Source organism: Zootoca vivipara, chromosome 2 (assembly GCF_963506605.1).
Source record: "Zootoca vivipara chromosome 2, rZooViv1.1, whole genome shotgun sequence".
NCBI classification, from domain to species: domain Eukaryota; kingdom Metazoa; phylum Chordata; class Lepidosauria; order Squamata; family Lacertidae; genus Zootoca; species Zootoca vivipara.
The window spans coordinates 6,326,050-6,345,774 of NC_083277.1; the positions used below are offsets into that span (position 1 = coordinate 6,326,050).

General features: G+C 46.0%; 1 protein-coding gene across 1 annotated transcript; it reads left to right on the forward strand.

Moving 5' to 3' along the window:
- The first annotated feature begins 492 nt into the window (after positions 1–492).
- LOC118081284 (zinc finger protein RFP-like) lies at positions 493–18,825 on the forward strand. The gene is made up of 8 exons (XM_060269717.1): positions 493–982; positions 5,794–5,889; positions 6,760–6,990; positions 8,045–8,067; positions 11,832–11,947; positions 14,135–14,167; positions 15,340–15,369; positions 17,201–18,825. Exons 1-8 carry the CDS (start codon positions 554–556, stop codon positions 17,716–17,718), a joined length of 1,476 nt encoding a protein of 491 aa, XP_060125700.1. The 5' UTR covers positions 493–553; the 3' UTR covers positions 17,719–18,825.
- The last annotated feature ends 900 nt before the right edge of the window (positions 18,826–19,725 follow it).

Consider the following 19,725-nt stretch of genomic DNA (forward strand, 5'->3'; position numbering starts at 1 on the left):
AAGGGGCAGCCTGCCATCTCGATTCAAAATGGTGTCGAATTGTGTCCAAACGTAGTAAAAACAACAACTGCTGCTTGATGATCTCGGGACTCACCATGCAAAAGGTGGTTAAAAATCAGCCGGCCATCTGGCATCTCAGTTGAAAACCTTGCTCCTTTGACCTCAGAAACGGATAAAGTTAGAATTAGCAACCAGACTTTTAGGAGTTTTCTTCACACTTGCTAAATCAGAACTCCCGTCCATTTAAGGCAGAGGCAGATTTTCTCCAATTCAAAAATGACAAGGAAGCCTATGAATGAAAATGTTGCACTATGAATACCACAACTTATTTGGTATGCGTGTGTTTTTGTGTAATCAAAAGCATGGGAAGCAATCCAGAAGCATTTGCTGCTACTTGAGAAAACATTCAGCAACTGCAAAGATCCGGAGACATGGTTTTTTTTTTAATAAAAAAAAATCACGTGATCACTGAGTCAATTCCAGGAAAGGAAACTCCCAGTGGCTGAAAACTGAGAAAGCGAAACTGAATTCGGGGTTTTGGCAAGAGGGAGCCATGGCTGCTTCTGGGGGTCACATCCAGCGTCTCCGTGATGAAGCCACATGCTCCATCTGCCTGGATTATTTCAAGGGTCCAGTGACCATCCCAGAGTGTGGCCACAACTTCTGCCGATCCTGCCTGATCCAGTACTGGGGGGAATCGGAGGCAGAGGCTTCCTGCCCTCAGTGCAGAGAAAGAGTCCAGAGAAGGGATCTCATCCCCAACCGGCAATTGGCTAATATGGTAGAAATAGTCCAGAATCTCAGTCTTCAAGAGGGGAGAGAAGAAGGAGAAGGCAAAGGGAGAATGTGCGAGGATCACCAGGAGCCCCTGAAACTCTTTTGCAAGGAGGACGAAGCCCCCATCTGTGTGGTTTGTGACAGATCAAAGGAGCACAAACACCACGAGGTGATTCCTCTGAAGGAGGCTTTCGAGGAATACAAGGTAGGAGATCCCTGCATTTTGAGGGGGGAGAAATAGCTGTGGGTTCTTCCTGGGAGGTTTTCTTTTTAATTCTCAGGTCCAAAGTAGGCATGGCATGAACTGGTGGTGGTTTATTATGTAAAAAGCAGCCAAGGTGAAGCCTGGGGGCTCCTGGTATGACTGAGAGGGGGGAGTTGAAGTCTTTCTCTCTGCCAGGGGGACAAAGGGATCTTCCCTTTACATACAGCAGCTTCAAAGATTTGAACTGGGACCTTGGTAGGGAGAGAAAGGGTTAACCTCGTCCACATCTCATAGCAAGGTTGCTTTGTACATATTTGGAACAGTACAAATGTAAATTGCACATACACAACTAAGTACATGTTTGCTTTGGCTAGCAGGATGCCTCCTCAATGCCCTGCAAAGCAGAGAGCAGCCAGGGATCAGCTGCCGGGGGGTGGTGTGGGAATGGACGGACAGACTGTTAGCAAGGAATTGACCAGATGGATTTAGGAGTGGGGGGTGGAAGCACCTACTGGTGGGGAGCACACTTATTCTGGGGGTGCTGTGGGGCCTGTGCAATGAGGATTCAGCGGGGGGGGGCTGAGGATCTCCTTCCACCCCAAATGGCAAAGGACTCCGTGATTCAGAGTAGCATCTGAAAAGACAAGGGGGAAAGATGACTTTTTCATGGCAACTCGAATTGGACACATGCAATTATCCTATATAATAAGGTCCCTGTGTCTCTGTGTCCAGTCCCTGTGTCCGTGCTACTGCGCATGTGCCCCACGGACACAGGGATTGGACCCAGAGACTGGACGCACGGGCACGTTCTCCCCCCCCAACCCCTCTGCCTCCTTCAACCGCCGTTCCCAGCCGGACAGTACGTCGGGGAAGCGAGGGTGGAGGCAAGCGGAGGTGAATGGGGGGAGGAAAGGCGCCTTTGAGGAGCCCGGTCCGGTTCCCACAGCCACGGCCCCAGAGCCCAATGCCGCCTCCTCCTCCGCCTTCTCCTCACAACCCTCCCTGACCCGTGAGAGGAGCGGCGGGGCCGCGGCCTTCCCTCCCTCTCTGCGCTCGGCTGTGCAGCGGCGAAGGTGGCGGCAGCGGCAGCAGCAGCAGCAGCAGCACCTCTGTCAATCGGGCGGACTTCCCTCCTGCACTCTGCGCGCTTCCCAGCCAGCCGCCTGCTGGTGTATCTGCTGCCTTTGCCGGGGGGAGCGGAGCGCTGGAGAGGAGGAGGAGGGCGGATGCTCCAGGGCAAGTGCCGGCGGGGCTGAAGGTCCCCTGCTGGGGGCAAGAGCGCAACGCCGGCTGCCCTCCAATGTGGCTGGAGCCCCCTGCAGGGCACTTTGGGCAGCCTCCCGAGGCTGTGCAACGCCTGCGATGGGTTCTCCGGGCGGGATCGCCACGGTCCTCACCGCCGCCACCTGCTGCTGCTGCTGCTCCTGGGCGCTTCTTCTGTCCTCGGGGGCCCAGCACCCTTATCAAACTCACTGTTCTAGCACCCGTTAATTTAACGGGCTTCATGATACTAGTATATATATATATAATGCCTTTTGGTTGTTGTTTAGTCATTTAGTCGCGTCCGACTCTTCGTGACCCCATGGAACAGAGCACACCAGGCACTCCTGTCTTCCACTGCCTTCCATAGCTTGGTCAGATTCATGTTGGTAGCTTTGAGAACACTGTCCAACCATCTCGTCCTCTGTCGTCCCCTTCTCCTTGTGCCCTCAATCTTTCCCAGCATCAGGGTCTTTTCCAGGGGAGTCTACTCTTCTCATGAGGTGGCCAAAGTATTGGCGCCTCAGCCGGTCTGCCGCCATTGTCGATCGGCTGCAGAGTTCTCGGGCTCCGAGAACCCCAGCACCCCAGAGGTGGGGGAGAGCCGCGTGGGCATCACGGTGCCCCAGAAAACCCCCGGATTGAGCGTTCCGGGAGCGTGGATACCCAGCTGAGCCCCATAGAGTCTGGATGACTGCCCGAAGTCACCTTTTTAAGGTGCTGCGAGAGCAGGAGAGTCCGGACGGAGCCTTGGGTCATTTGCTTCCTCTGGGCTGCGAAGCTCCGTGCCGGCGACAGTGAAGCGTCAGATACCTCTGAATCAAGATTGGCATCGTGAGTAAATTATTGGGATTAAACTGAGAAGATTTGGCCATGGGAGGGGAACCAAAAAGGAAACGGAGGTCGTCGTCCCCCCCCACCGAGACAATTAAGCAGTCACAGAACCCGCAGCTAAAACGCTAGAAAGGGACTTTGAAATCCTCTTAAAAAAAAAAGTTGAACCCCTTCCCCTGGGGCAGAGCCAGGGGAAGGTGTATTTTTTATTGATCTCTGCAAAGTATTGGCAATATTGAGAACGATCCCTCCGGAGACCCGGAGGCAGGAACCTGGAAACAAAGACCAGCCGCCATTGTGAGGTCACCAAATAGGAATTAATATAAACTTTTGAGCTTTGAATTCAGTGTGGAAACAGCAAGGATGGTTTATTAATGACTGTGTTAAAGACTATGGCTTAAAAAAATATATAGAAGTTGGAATTTATGTGGAAAACAACAGTTGGACAACAAAATGAAATGCACAGCACATCGGGATTACAGTGGGAAACAGCCACCCGAGCCTCTCGCTGTAATTTGAGAACACAAAGGAACTAGATAGACTAAACAATGAGCCCACAGCTGGGAAATGACTGTATGCAGTTTCTATTAGAGCAAATTCAAGAGTTGGCGAAGGATGTACAGGAATATGGAAAATTGACACAGAGTCTCAGGGAAGAGATACAACCTTCTCCCCCAGAAGATACATTGGAGTTAAAAGTGGAGATCGAGCCGAAAATCCGGAACCCAGAGCAACTTGTGAGAGAAGCTGCGAAGGACACTGGTTGCATTCAACAGGCTTCAGCACTGGGAAAGACACAGGAGTGTGGTCTCTCAGTGAGAGAGGGAGACCAAACCCTGGTCATGGACAAGAACTTAAAGTTAAAAGAGCTAATCAAGACTGGGTCTTGGGGGAGCAAGAACAAGAAGAATGGGGAAAGAATCAAAGTACAAGAATTGGGACAAAAGAAGGAGAGGGGGAAAGGGTGTGCTGCTTTGGAGTGGGCAAGAGAGGGAGTAGGGTGAAAATTATATGGTAATATTCATAAGGGATTGATAGAATGGTATGAAAATGGATTGTTATAAGGAATTGGTCGGGGTTTGCAGGGGAATGCCAGTCGGGGAAGGGAGGGGGATAATAATTAAAATGTTTTCTAGGGTAAGGATATGCTTAAATAATAAGGATGAGATAATTAGAAATTTTTTAGGGAATTTATAGGCTAAGGGGTGTTTTAGACTATTGTTTATATAAGGGAATCCGAAATGACAAGGGAAAATCAGTTGATGTTGTAAAGATTAAGAATGTATTATTAGAGAAAATTATTAATTAATGAAGATTGCTAAAGTTGAGTTTAAAATGAACTCGGGTAGGGAGGGACGAGGGAGTCGTTGATTTAAGAAGTATGTTTAGATAAGATTGGAATTATTTTTTCTTTTTTTCTCTTTTTTTCTTCTTTCTTTTTTATCTTTTTGGGTGCTGCTCTGTTTTTCTTTAAGCAACGCCCACCTTTGTTCCTGTTTTTTCTGTTTTATCCTTTTCTTTTTTTAGTGGTTGTGTAAGAAAAATTTATGTGATGATAATATGATAGATGTATTAATTGGAATATTGCAATAAAAATTATTTTTTTAAAAAAAGGATCTGTCCTTCCAGTGAGCACTCGGGGCTGATTTCCTTAAGAACGGATAGGTTTGATCTTCTTGCAGTCCATGGGACTCTCAAGAGTCTCCTCCAGCACCATAATTCAAAATAATCCATTCTTTGGTGATCAGCCTTCTTTATGGTCCAGCTCTCACTTCCATACATCACTACTGGGAAAACCATAGCTTTAACTATACGGACAGCATCTTAAAAAGCAGAGACATCACCTTGCCGAAAAAGGTCCGTATAGTTAAAGCTACAATGCCTTTTAATCCCTTTTTAAAAATGACTTGTTCTACTACCGTGGTGCAAATATGCTCCTGTGTCATGCAATGCTAATAATGCCACAAAATAGTAATAATAGTGAAAAGAAGCTGGCCCCTTTGAACTGGCAGGGTGACCAGACAGCAATCTTCTGATCTAAGGATCTACATAGGTGGATTCCGGCCACAGCAAGAACTTCTTTGGCCCAGAAACGGAAGAAGCTGCAGCACTTGTATCTCCCCTGGTGGTCCAAGCACACGTGGGCTCTGGCTACTGCAGAGAAAATAACTGACAAATAGGAGAAAACCTGAGTTGCCATTTGGCCCAATGAAGAGGCAAAGCAGTGGTGTTAAGAGGAAGGGAGGAAAAGCCATAGTCTTGCAGAAGAGGAGTTTGGAATGGGTGAAGTTTTGAGAAGCTCTGGTCTATCCCTGCATCTCTCACCTCTTGGGCTGACCTCACTATCTCTTTGATGCTGGACCGATACATCCCAGGTTGGATCCTGCCTAGCCCTTCCTCCTCTTCCTCCTCTTCCCACTTCTCCCTGGGACCTCAAGTCAGGCTGGGACTCCCAAGGAGAGGGGAGAGGAGAGGAGGCTGAGAGAGCACTCTGCAAGGGAGGGGGTTTGAGAAAGGGTGAGGGGCTGCCAGCTCTGCAAGCAAGGGGAGTTTGTTGAGGGAGCCGTGGACCCAAAAAGGTTGAAAACATCTGGACTTGTATTTCCTCCAGTAAACTACTTTGCTATTATAGCAAGGCCACTGGGCACAAGACGACAGTATGATTTTCATCTCTCTGTGTGTCTCAATCAAAGCTGAGTTTTTCCTTTTCTCTTTAGGGAGAGATCTGTTGCCGCCTGGAGATTCTGAGGAAAGAGAGAGAGGAAATTCTGGCCTTTCAAGCAGATCTGGACAAGGAAAGCAAATACCTCCTTGTAAGGGTCTCTATTGTTACTAGACAGGGAACAAGCGCTTGAGACCTCCAGGTATAGGGCACTATATAATTTCAATAAATAATATTAATACTAAGAAGAAGAAGAAGAATCGAGTCAGGACTGAGGATGGGGAAATCTGCCCATTTCAGCTTCTCCCCATTTCTCCGTTTTCCATATCAGTCTGTTTGTCAATTTATTATTATGAAAATGAATCACATGTTAGGGTAGCTACCTCCTTGTATAAATATATTGATCTGTACTGTACCCTCATATAAATACATTTTTTTGTGAATATTACCTGGCTGGGTCAAGCTTGAAAATATCAGAGGTGTGAATTTCAATGCTCTGTTTTGGTCTGCATATTTTTTCAGCAATTCAATCCAAATCCTGATTTACCAGAAATATTACTAAAGAATTATCTTTCTAAATGTGCGCTCTTGTTCATCTTTAGGAAATTCAGGGAGCTATGGGGATAAACTCTGCACTTTCTCCTCCTCCTCCTCCTCTGTTTCTGTTGCCTTCCTACACCTAAATGGCCCCAGTCTAAACTGAGGGGTGTTTGATGTTCATGAATGTTCTCTGAACAACTTGCCCCAAAACATGAAGTTGCCCCAAAACATGAAGGGGACATCCTTGGCTAAGGGGAAAAAGGCTCATTGCTTTAGGCAGTAGTCATCTGCAAAATAGAAGTCAACAGAAAGAGCAATGGAGAGGGCCTCCCCTCAAAATAAATGTTTACTTCTTTAACCACTGGAGGTTTCATGTCTCTGAAAAATCAGAAGTGCCCTCCCTGTGGAATTCTCATAATACTCTTCCTGCTGTTTTGAAGGCTGACCATCATCCACACCCAGACCCCCTCTTTTCTTGTAGAAATTAATGGAAAAGGAGAGGTTGAAGACTATGGAGAAGTTCAGACAACTGCGCCAGTTCTTGGAAGAACAGGAAAAATGTCTGCTGAATAAAACGGAAGTGGTGGAGAAGGAGATTGTAGGAAGAAGGGATGAGCAACTGACCAGACTCTCCAGGAAACTCTCTTCTCTTGAGAGGATCATCCAGGAGATGGAGGAGAAGCGTCAGCAACCAGCGAGTGAACTCCTGCAGGTAAGACGGTTGCAGGAACAGCCCAAGGCTCCAGGAAGAGGCTGCCTCCCACCATTTCTGTGCCCCTTTCATATATACAAGGAGTTCAGGGGCTCAGTTGATGGAGCCTCTGGTCAGGTTTGTAAAGGATAGGAAGACCCAAGAGACCTAGGATGCTCAACTCACCTGAATGCAGACTAGAGATTCTTCTGTCTCCTTGATGGAACGGGAGGTGATTTTCTGCTCTTTGCTGATGATTTGTCTCTGAATGCCTTCCCACTGGGCAATGCTGCCTTCCTGCTCTGTGAGGGGCTTCACTGAGGATGCATTCAGGCCTCCTTCTGACATAAGCCAGTCTCTTGACCAAGCTTCTCTTCCTGTTCCCTCCATGACTTCTGGGTTGATCACTTTCCCCGTGGATACATATCGGCCCACAATGGTCTTCAGTCACAGTGACGAAAGAGCAAGACAGAGGGACTCATCCAGACTGCTGCTTGTCCCACCCCTTTCCTCCAGGAAAACCTGCTATTTACTGCTGAATGAGAGCAAACCTCAGGCAGGTTTTCTCCAGATTGATGTTTGCTTTGATGTTGCACTAAGGAGCAGGTTTTTCCTGAGGGAAAGTGGCAGGGCAAAGGCAAAACCACTTGGACCCGTGTTTTTTGGGCACAGGAAAAGCAGAAGTGTGGATGAGCCCAAAGAAACATGGAGCTGTTTTATTACCCCTTTGGAGGCATTTTATGCTGCAGGTGCTTTTTCTATTTCCAGTTGGAAAGTAGCATTTGAAATTTGGGGACTTCTGTGGAAGAAATTTTGGGACAGTTCCTTCGTAGGATTATCCTGTAGGCTTACTTATGTCTCAATTGCACAATGCCAACGGGGTTAAAGTTAATAAATTATAATCTTAAAACAAGAGATGGGGTGGAATCTTCTCTTGAACCCACAAACATGAAATTTCCCTAAAATGCTGGTGGATTTTCATAAGGATTTCTAAAAAATAATTGCAAACAGATATGGAAATGTGGAGAACTTGATATTGGCAAAATTAATAATTCCCTTCTCTTTTCTCCTCTAGGATGTGAGAAGCACCTTGCAGAGGTAAGTGGATCTGGCTCCTTTCCATTAGCATCACTCCATGAGGCCAGAATGCAAGAACCTCAAACATGGCCCTGAAACAGGGGCTGCAGGGGAGAGACTGTGGGACTCACTCCCTGCAGCATCTCACTGGTAAAACAGGACCCCCTCTTTGGAATTTGTAGCCCCCCAATGCTCCCCAATGAATTGGTGCTATTTCCTTTGTGAGGTTTGGTTTTACTTTTGTAATTATACACAATTATACAGATTATAATCTGTTTTGTATTGGCCTGAATGTCCTTTTGATTAATCATTTGATTTGGTTGTGCACCTGTGGAAGATCTGTCTCATCTTCTGCAAACATCGGATTCTAGAGTAGAGGCTATTTAACGTATCAAAGCAAGAGGTCCCCAAGCTCCAGGAACAAATATTTTTAGTTTACGTAAGTGTCGCTAAGAGAAGGCTGTTTTACTGGCACACACAACAAGGCAAAGTTCCTTTCCAGGAGCAATTATTGCCTTAGTTGTTTCCTTCTCAACTGACCAGTTCAGTCACTCTTACAGCAAACACTCTGCCGGCCACCCCACCTTATCTCAAGCAAAAAACCTGCCCCATAGAGCCCCTTGGGAGGGGGTGATTTCTCACAAAGGAATTGGCTGTATTCCTGACCATATTCCGGCTGCAGTATTTAAATTTAAGGTGTCACTCAGGTTCAGAGTAGAGATTTTGAGGAACATTTCACGTTTTCTTCCTCACACCTTCTCTGGGTACAGGTAGGTAGCCGTGTTGGTCTGGATCGAAGTAAAATAAAAAAATTCCTTCAGTAGCACCTTAAAGACCAACTAAGTTTTTATTTTGGTATGAGCTTTCGTGTGCATGCACACTTCTTCAGATACAGTGAAATGGAAGTTTCCAGGCACTTATGTAGAGAAGGGGTGGGGAGGGGTGGGGATGGGGAGGGGGGATCACTCAGAAGGGTGGTGGAAATGGGTGATTGACTGACTGATAGCTGTTGATGACCGCAAACGACTGCAAATGGTTTTGCATGAAAAAGCAAGGGTTGAGATGGCTGAAGATCGCTTATCATGTATAATGAGATAAAAATCCGATATCTCTGTTCAAACCAGGTCCCTCCATGGTTTTGAGCTTGGTGATAAGTTGCAATTCAGCAACTTCTCTTTCCAGTCTATTTCTGAAATTCTTTTGTAGTAAGACAGCTACTTTGAGATCTTGTATAGAATGTCCTGGGAGATTGAAGTGTTCTCCTACTGGTTTTTCTGTCTTCTGGTTCCTGATGTCAGATTTATGTCCATTTATCCTTTGGCGTAGGGTTTGGCCTGTTTGTCCAATATAGAGAGCTGAAGGGCACTGTTGGCATTTGATGGCATACACAATGTTAGAAGATGAGCAATTAAATAGTCCTGAGATGGTATGTTGGATGTTGTTGGGGCCAGTAATGGTGTTGTCTGGGTGTATGTGGCAGCAAAGTTGGCATCTGGGTTTATTGCAGGCTCTGGTACCAGTGTCCATGTTAAGTCTGGTGGTTGTATTATTGTGGGTGAGGAGTTGTTTAAGATTGGGTGGCTGTCTGTAGGCAATGAAAGGTCTTCCTCCCAGAGCTTGAGAAAGGGAGCTGTCATTGTCCAGGAGAGGCTGTAGATCTCTGATGATGCGTTGTACTGTTTTAGCTTGGGAGCTGTATGTGATGACTAGTGGTGTTCTGTTATTTTCTTTTTTGGGTCTGTCTTGCAGCAGGTTCTCTCTAGGTATCTGTCTGGCTCTGTTGATCTGTTGTTTAACTTCATCAGGTGGATATTTTAGTTCTAAAAAGGTTTGCTGTAGATCTCTTAGGTGAGATTCTCTGTCTGTAGAGTTGGAACAGATGCGGTTGTAACGTAAGGCCTGGCTGTATACGATGGATTGTTTGGTATGTTTGGGATGGTAGCTAGAAGCATGTAGATATGTTTGTCGGTCAGTTGGTTTTCTGTATAAGGTGGTGTCTATATGTCCATCCTGTATTTTTATAGTAGTGTCCAAAAAATGTATTTCTTGCATAGATTGGTTCATTGTTAGGTTGATGGTGGGGTGAAAGTCATTGAATGTCTGGTGGAAGGTTTCCAGGGTCTGTTGTCCATGTGTCCAGATAATAAAAATATCGTCAATGTATCGCAGGTACAGGAGAGGTTTGAGTGGGTAGGAGTTAAGGAAACGTTGTTCTAAATCTGCCATGAAGATGTTGGCATACTGTGGGGCCATGCGGGTGCCCATGGCTGTGCCGCTGATCTGGAGGAACAGGTCATCACCAAATTTGAAGTGGTTGTGGGTAAGGACAAAGTGGCAGAGTTTGGTAGCAAAGTCCGCTGTGGTTTTATCTGAAATGGTGTTCCTTATGGCTTGTAAACCATCATTGTGTGGGATGTTGGTATATAGAGATTCCACATCCATAGTGGCTAGTATAGTATTGTTAGGAAGATTGTTCAAATATTGTATTTTCCTCAGAAAATATGTGGTGTCACGTACGTAGCTGGGAGCACTGATAGCATATGGTTTCAGAACAGAGTCCATATAGCCGGAAACACCCACTGTAATGGTGCCAATACCTGAGATGATGGGGCGTCCTGGGTTTCCTGGTTTGTGTATTTTGGGTAGAAGATAGAAAGTTCCTGGCCGAGGTTCCGCTGGTGTGTTTGTGAGGATCTGTTCTTGGATGTGTAGGGGTAGCTCCTTAATAATCTTGTTCAGTTCTTTTTTGTATGCTTGTGTGGGGTCTGAGTCCAATTTCATGTAAAAGGCAGTATTGGAAAGTTGTCTGTGGGCCTCCTGGATGTAATCAGTTTTGTTCATGATGACGACAGCTCCACCCTTGTCTGCCTCTTTAATTATAATGTCTGGGTTGTTCCTGAGATTTTCTATGGCTCTCCTTTCAGCATGGTTTAGATTTTGTAGTAAGCGGTGGTGTTTTCTGGTCACATCCGTTTGGATTCTGTGGCGGAAGCATTCGATGTACAGATCTAGTGTGGTATTGCGTCCATCAGGAGGGGTCCATGTGGAGTCCCTTTTTGTGTAACTTCTTTTCGGTGGATGTTGGTGGTCAATGTTCTGTTCATTGATGCGTTTGGAGAGTGATGGTTGTTCCCCAGTAAGTTGAGAGGTGTTGTTTTGTGGGGATGTAGTTTGTTCTACTTTGTCTTGTTCTTGTGTGTGATGAAAATACTCCTTCAGGCGTAAACGGCGGAAAAATGCTTCCAGGTCCCCGCAGAACTGAATCATGTGTTGGGATTTGGCAGGGCAGAATGATAGTCCCCGTGAAAGGACGGATTCCTCAGCTGGGCTGAGTGTTTGCTGTGAAAGATTGACAATGTTGTTGATCTTGTTTTGATTGGTGGCTTGTAGGTTGGAAAGGTTGCAGAGTTTTTTATTTTTCTGGTTCTTCAGTAACTCCAGTTGAGAGTGGTAAATGGTTTGTTTTTCCTTGTGGAACTTCTGCCAGGCCGGGTGACATCTAGAGAAAGAAAATGTGTGTCGTGCTGTCCTCACCCTCAGACAATTCCTGCCCTTTGATCCCATATGATTCTGCTACTTCTTTAATAGACATCATTGGGGAGACTCAGAGGCCTGGGGTTGCTGTTTTGGCCCTTGGGGGTCTGGCTGAGGAGTCCGTAGTGAGGGAGAAACTCCCCACTCAGTGCCTGCCTTCCCATAGCTGGCTTCCTCCTCTCAATTTCTTTCTTTTCCTGTGTCAGGAATAGTGGATTTGAATGGGCTGACATTGTTTTTTCCCCCACCAGGTATGAGAAAAGAGAGAGTCCAGAGAAGCCAGTGTCTTTCCCTCCAGAACTGAGGAACCAGTTGGAATCCTGTGATCTAAATCACCTTCTGGAGGATGCAATGAAACAGTTGAAAGGTAATGAAAACTGGCTGCCAGGATTTCACACTGGGAATTCTGTTACTTCTTCAGAACTGAACATGCCAGGCTCTTATTGCATGGAATTGAGTAACCCCAGGATAGCTTCCTTCTTGGTGCTCCAGCCTTCATTTCCTGTCCCCCAGAATGGCCCATGTATATTGTGATGCTGGAGCTTGTAAAGAAAGTCTGAACCAGAGTGTAGAGCAAAGTCGGGATTTTTTCCTCCCCTGCGCATCTGTTTACAATTCTATGGAACCTCCTTTTCCTTTCGGTTCCCCATCTACACAATCTGGGGTTGTCCTTTGGGAGGTTCTCCTGCTCTGAATGGAGTCAAAGGGCATTAAGAAGCCCCAGTTCCCCCTCTGCCTCCTGCTCAGGCTTGTTTCTCAGCAGTGGAGCCAAGGCCTGAGCCGTCTCCTCCACAGACGTCCGCCTGCAGCTGCCATATCTAGGGCTTCAAGCATAATAATTTCCTGAGAGTTCCCACATTGAGGATGGAAGCAAGAGTACATGAATCCTATAGGACACAATTATGCTTGTTAAAAAACTGAAAGAAAATCTGTTAAAAATCTGAAAGATTTTTAAAAGGTTGCTGAGGAAGGACTTCCCTTTGCATGAGAGCTCTGCCGATCCTTCCACAGCAACCTTTGCTTTTCCTCATGTTTCACAACTTTGGTTTTAATAATTTACCCCACCACTTTACTTGGGGAAGACGTTAAGGCTGCCTCCATCTCCCCTCTTTATCATTTTACAGGATTCCTATAGCTCTGCCTCCCCTCCAGTCCAAGAATGAAGAGCCCAAAGTTCAGAGACCATTAGGATTCATGCTGAATATTTTTATTGTGCTCCTAGCTGGCCCTGCCACACGTTGCTGTGGCTCAGTTTGTTAAATGGAGGGTCAGAGTCCCCCTTCAGATTCCCCTGACCTTTTTTGTGTGTGTTATGTTTAGATAGGGGTATCCCTGTGTCTCCCCCCACTCTGTATCGACCTATTACGGTAGGTATCCTGTCTCCTATTCGGGTCCCACCCCCACCCCAGGCAGGGAAGGGTTGACCTATCCATGTCTCATATTCGGTTCCCCCACCGTATCCAGGCAAGGTCTTGTTGTAGAGTCAGGGTAATATGGAGGTGGTTAGGGGTGTTGAGTGGGATTTCTGTTTGTGTTGGGGTGTGGGGGTGGATTGGGGAAGGTGGAATGATAGGAAGTTCTAGAGGGAGGATGGTGTGGTAGATTGAGGGTAAGATGGAGGCGATCTGGGTTTATGAGGTGGAGGTATTGTTTTTGTGACGGTGTGGTCTCCCAGGCGGGATGGTTCCAGGGGTGGGTGGATCTTGGTGGGCGGCGGATCCTGGGCAAGCGGCCTGGTTCGAGGCGGCCTGGATTTCGGTTGAGTGGTGTCTGGAAAGGTATGGATACGACGTTTTCGGGGGGTGGATCGTGGGGTGGGATTGATGGTTGGATCGGGGTGGGTGGGTTTGATTTCGGTGCGGTGGATGGGGGGATTGGATTTCCAGGGTAGTTGCTTTTCCAGGATTTCTATTGCTCTGCCTCCCTCCAGTCCAGGAATGTAGAGCCCAATTTCTGTGACAAAGTTCAGAGACCATCAGGATTCTGAATATTTTTATTGTGCTATTTGTAAGCCTGCTTTAGGATTGCTGAGTTTTAAAGCTTTGGTTATTTTCATTGATTCTTCCTATGATTTTCTTGAGTTTTTTAAATAATTTTGTCTACAGTTGGTTCTTGTATTTTATCTGTTCCATGAGTCCTTTTGGCTCCAAAATGGTTCAAGAACCAAGGCGCGGCTTACGATTGACTGAAGAAGCTTCCTGCAGCCATTCAGAAGCTGTGAAAGCTGTGCTGGAGGTTTGGCTTCCAAAAAACAATCACTTCCGTTTTTCTTTCGTTTGGGAGCTGAAACATTTGAGTTCAAAGGTGGTCGGCTTCTGAGGTTCCACTGTACTATTTAATACTTGTACAGTCAAACCTCGGATGTCGAATGTAATCCGTTCCGGAAGGACGTTCAACTTACAAAATGGTCAATTTTCGAGGTGCGGCTCTTGCAGCATTTATTTCTAGGTTTTGATGTTCGGGAGCCACAACGTGTTACTTTTGTATGGGGATTTATTTCAGGTGGAAGAGTGTTGCCCTTACACTTTACTTTATATCTTTTTTGCTTCCTCAGATACTCTGTTATTCAGAAAACAGATTCAGAAAGGTAAATTTCCAGGGGAGCAACAATTTCACAGGTGGGATGGGGACTGACATTTCATGGGTGTTGAACCGTCTGTTCTGCAGAATTTAGGACCCCCATCAATGGCGTCACTCTGGGTAACAGTCCTCTAGTGGTGTTTGGGTTCTTTGTCTGTCCCATGAATGAACTGGGAGGGGGTTTGAAGGCTTGGGTTGGGGGCAGAGCTTGTCCCTGCGAAGAACCTGAACACCAGTCTGAGTTCCATTCCTGCCCATAGGGTATTATCCTGGTTTACCCCTCAATTTTATAGGTTTTGCTTTCTTTCTTAAAATTTATATACCATACTGCTTGTTTGTAGGAAAAAGCCTCAGAGCCTTACAATATCTTACAAAAGCCCTTAAGGAGAATCCTGCAGGGTCAGTCCAATGTCCCTCTTGTCAAGTTCTTATTATAGAGAATCCCCCTTGCATTTTGTTTTCCTTCCACACAATCTGGAGAGGTTCTTTTGGGGGTTATCGTTATTTGCTTGGATTTCCCCCTCTTGAAGTGTGTTTTAAAGGGCACCCACAATCACCCAGCCCCCCCTCCACCTCCTGCCCAGGCTGGTCTCCCAGCAGCAGAGCCAAGGCCTGAGCCGCCTCTTCCTCAGAGTCTCAAGCTCACCAGCCATTTCTGATGCTTCAGCCATCCCAATCTCCTGAGAGTTCCCACAGTTCTCATGAGATCAACCCCATTCCACCTCTGCCAATTCTTCCTCTGCAATTTGGTTTGTCAGCATGCTTGGAAATTTCAGTTTGAACAGCTTTTCCCCACCAGTTTATTTGGGGCAGATGTTAACCTCCCTCCAGTACAAATCACCATTTCATTTGTGAATTTTGAATGATTGTATTCCGCCATTTTCTAGTATGGTTTACCATTTCTGATTTCCCCATGGAATCATGGAATAGTAGAGTTTGAAAGGATCGCAAGGATCATCTAGTCCAACCCTCTGCAATGCAGGATTCACAGCTAAACACGTTAGTTGTTTCAATTCCTTAGGCCTACGGTTGTCATCTTTGCAATTATTTGTTCTATGATTTAATTTTTTGTTTGAAATAAGGAAAGAACAGATGCTATGTTAAGGTGATGTTTTGTAAAAATATTTTCTTTGAGCTATTGCAGTGTAGACCATTAAGCCTCTCTTTTTGCTTCCTCAGATGTCCAGTCATTCAGAAATCTCCAGAGAGGTAAGTTTCACATGGAGACCCCAATTCACAGGGGGGGGGCTTAATACTTAATACTAGTGTTTCAGGGGGGGGGGTCAAGAGTCTCTTCTGTACAGTTGAGAACCATCCACAGCTTGACTCTAGCCCTGCTGTTTGTACCACAAAGGACTTGGAGGTGCAGAAGGGGTGGAGAGAAATTACCCAGAAGGATCAAATGGAGGAGGGAAGAGTTTTATTCCTGCCTAGAGACAGTTGGGTCACTTTTCCATGTGACCTTTTTCAGGCCTGGTTGCCATATGTCTTCTTTTTCCCTGCCACATCCTCTATTTTCATGATTAAACTTTCTGCCTGGTAGGATTTTTAAAATTTGGCATAATGTCCCAAGTCTTTTTGTTTGGTTTTTTGGTTTACATGATCACATAAAATTTTTTCTAGTGTACTAGACTCTGATCTAAGCCACCTTGCTTAGCTAGTCTGCAGCAGAGAATCACAACAGATTCTTAAGCTAGCAAAATCCCTTCTCTTGTGGCTGAACTAAAAGGACGCTGGCTCAGCTACAAGATCTTGGAGAAGGAGTCTGGGAGGGCTAGAGTTAACTTCCCCTGCCCTTAAGGAGAGCCCATATGCAGATGTTAAACAGTTTAATAAATTGTTCCGTGCACACTTATGTTCACAAAGATGTGACCATGAGCCCAAAAACTTTCATGTGGCAAGTGAGGGAGCAATATGTATTATTATTATTTTGTTGTTGAAAGTTAAGAGCATTGCTACTAGCAATATATCACACCTTCTATAGCCTACTATAGTAGGGGTATTTAAAATGAGAGTTGTCATAGTGATCCATGGTTAAAAGTAGAAGTTGGCAAATGTGTCCCCTTTCTTGCTCTTCGAAACATGGCAGCCCTACACTTGCCTATCATGACTGTCTCAGCCCCAAACTGGTAACCTTTTGAGTTATTCCCCCCTTCCCCCAGGGAACTAGTGTTATGGTATGTATTAAATCCGAAAGAGAAGTATTGAATAAGCCATCCTTTGTAAAATTGCCCTGCCACCTGCCTCCTCCAAGAGGAGAGACCAAGTGGGTGAGAGAGATGGAGAGCAGGAATAAACGGGCTCCCCTCTTAACACGGTTTTCACTTATGGGTACGAGGTCCCAGAACGTGACCCCTGCTAAAGTGAGGGGACACCTCTACGTGTTTTTATGTTGTCTTTTGATGCTGTGAACCACCCTGAGACCTATAGATGAAAGGCTGTATGCAAATGTAATTATATTATTATTATTATTATTATTATTATTATTATTATTATTATTATTATTATAACAGGGGGTCCTCATCTCCCAGCCCAACCCAGAGGTCCCCAAAGGCCAATTCCCACAAAGACTGGAAGAGGAGAGCAGTTTCTCTCTTCTTCTCCCTCCAATTTTCCTCTCTTTCCCCTTCACTAACACAGAAGAGAGGAGTAAAAGGTTTGCTGGGTGGTTTTTCCTCTTAGAAAATGCCTGGGTTGAGAGAAGGGCAGGAACAATACACATCGAATATACGAAAGTGGAGAAAACTGATTTAGAAACCATCAAGGAAGGTATTTATTCTGATGAGAGTCTGCAAGGAGGAGTCTCAAGTCTTGCATGCCATGCAAAGAAATCCCATTGATCTCAAAGGAAATCTGGTGTTTTTTGGGTGTGTTTTTTGTATCAGGATGTCCCTCCCTCCCTCCCTCCCTCCCTCCCTCCCTCCCTCCCTCCCTCCCTTCCTCCCTCCCTTCCTCCCTCTCCCTTCCTCTCTCTTTCTCTCTCTCTCTCTCTCAGCTGATTCTGCCTAATCTTCTTTTTCCCTCATCTTCTCCCCAACAGCAAATGTCACTCTGGATCCAGACACAGCCCATCCCAGGCTCATCCTGTCTAAGGATCGGAAAACCCTGAAATTGGGAGACAGACCTCAAACCCTGCCTGACAATCCTGAGAGATTCAACTACTGGCCTTGTGTGTTGGGATGTGAGGGATTCACAGCAGGCAGACATTTCTGGGAAGTCAGTGTGGGAAGTGGGGAATGGTGGACTGTGGGGGTCGCCAGAAAGTCTGTGGGGAGAAAGGGCCGCTTCTCCTTTAGGCCTGAGGAAGGGGCCTGGGTTGTGGGGAAGTGGGGAGACGAGTACTGGGCCTGCACCTCCACTCCTTACTCTCCTCTGTCCCTGAGGGAGAAGCCCAGGAGGATCCGGGTGACTCTGGACTATGAAGGGGGACGTGTGTCTTTTTCTGACGCTGACTCAGGAGCCGAACTCTACACGTTCTCAGGAGCCTCATTCTCAGGAGAGACCCTCCTCCCTTTATTTCGTCTGTGGAGAAATGAAACACACCTCAGTATCTCCTGAGGAGACTAAATCTGCCTCTCAGGCCCAGTTGGGAGTTTCTGCCCAGACCAGAATGACTGACATAAAAAACATTTACCCGCCAAGAGAACTTTGGGCAGTTTCTCAGGGGGACCTTTGAGAGGATTCATTTTCCTTCCTTTTCCCATAATTCCCTCTGCAGCTTACTTCTTCTTAAAGAGACAGTCACACTTTTAACAGTCCCAATAAATAATCTTTTCCTCACCTTCAATCTTGTTTTCCTTTTGAGATGTCTGATTTGGCAGAGCACAAGACTCTTAATCCCAGGGTTGTCGGTTTGAGCCCCAAGTTGGGCAAATGTTTACTGCACTGCAGGGGGTGGGACTAGATGACCCTCAGGACCCCCTCGCAACTCTCCGATTCTATGAAACCGTCCTCTCTCCACAAGACCTTATGCAGCTGTGAAAATGCATGCATCATTGAATTAATAGAGGACTAAAAAAATGAACCACTTCCCCCACGTCAGGCAGGATAGCTGGAGGCCTCTGATGGGAAGAAAATAAAAAAAGAAATTGGAAGAGCGCGTCAGCTTCAAATAATAATAATAAAGGTAAAGGGATCCCTGACCATTAGGTCCAGTCGTGACCGACTCGGGTTGCGCGCTCATCTCGCATTATTGGCCAAGGGAGCTGGCGTATAGCTTCCAGATCACAATATAGGGTGGCAATGACCAGGGCCAGAATAATCCTGGTCAGGCCATGCAGGCCCTAAGAGCAAGAGGAACTCCATTTTGTATATTCAATTCTAAATCTCTCTGTCTCTGATAGAAAGCAAACAGGCACAGCATGTTTGCACATCTAATGCAAAGATCTAACCACACACAGCACTTCTAAGAAATTCTAGCTACACCACACTTTGTTCCTTTGTTCCATCCTGTCTAGCATAAACCACAAGAGCACATCCTGTATAAGCTTTGTAACTTACATGGGGGTAGGGGTGGGTAAGTTTTGTTATAAAAGCACTCTGTGTATGCCCATGGGTCGGGCAGAATGAGAAACTCATTCTCACTGCCACAATTTATTGCAATTGTCTGACAATTCTAATAAATGTTTTAATAAATCTGTTTTATAATATGTACAACTGCCTGAGATTTCGTCTGGTCAATTTGGGAAGCCAGTCATCCACCTTACAACATGGCCAGCATGACAAAGTCACTTCTGGCGAACCAGAGCAGCACACGGAAACGCCGTTTACCTTCCCGCTGTAGCGGTTCCTATTTATCTACTTGCATTTTGACATGCTTTCAAACTGCTAGGTTGGCAGGAGCTGGGACAGAGCAACGGGAGCTCACCCCGTCACAGGGATTCGAACCGCTGACCTTCTGATCAGCAAGCCCTAGGCTCAGTGGTTTAACCCAAATTATATATAATATATAAATATATATTATTTATATATCTTGATCACTGCAGATGGTGACAGCAGTCACGAAATTAAAAGACGCCTGCTTCTTGGGAGAAAAGCAATGACAAACCTAGACAGCATCTTAAAAAGCAGAGACATCACCTTGCTGACAAAGGTCCGTATAGTTAAAGCTATGGTTTTCCCAGTAGTGATGTATGGAAGTGAGAGCTGGACCATAAAGAAGGCTGATCGCCGAAGAATTAATGCTTTTGAATTATGGTGCTGGAGGAGACTCTTGAGAGTCCCATGGACTGCAAGAAGATCAAACCTATCCATTCTTAAGGAAATCAGCCCTGAGTGCTCCCTGGAAGGACAGAACGTGAAGCTGAGGCTCCAATGCTTTGGCCACCTCATGAGAAGAGAAGAATCCTTGGAAAAGACCCTGATGTTGGGAAAGATTGAGGGCACTAGGAGAAGGGGACGACAGAGGACAAGATGGTTGGACAGTATTCTCGAAGCTACCAACATGAGTTTGACCAAACTGCGGGAGGCAGTGGAAGACCGGAGTGCCTGGCGTGCTATGGTCCATGGGGTCACGAAGAGTCGGACACGACTAAACAACTAAACAACAACATAAATATATAAATA

Excerpts from the sequence above, each read along its gene's own strand:
- LOC118081284 (XM_060269717.1), top strand. The coding sequence starts at position 554 with ATGGCTGCTTCTGGGGGTCACATCCAGCGTCTCCGTGATGAAGCCACA. Across the intron at positions 8,068-11,831 it reads GTGAGAAGCACCTTGCAGAG|GTATGAGAAAAGAGAGAGTC; the intron begins GTAAGTGGATCT and ends TTCCCCCACCAG. Across the intron at positions 11,948-14,134 it reads TGCAATGAAACAGTTGAAAG|ATACTCTGTTATTCAGAAAA; the intron begins GTAATGAAAACT and ends TTGCTTCCTCAG.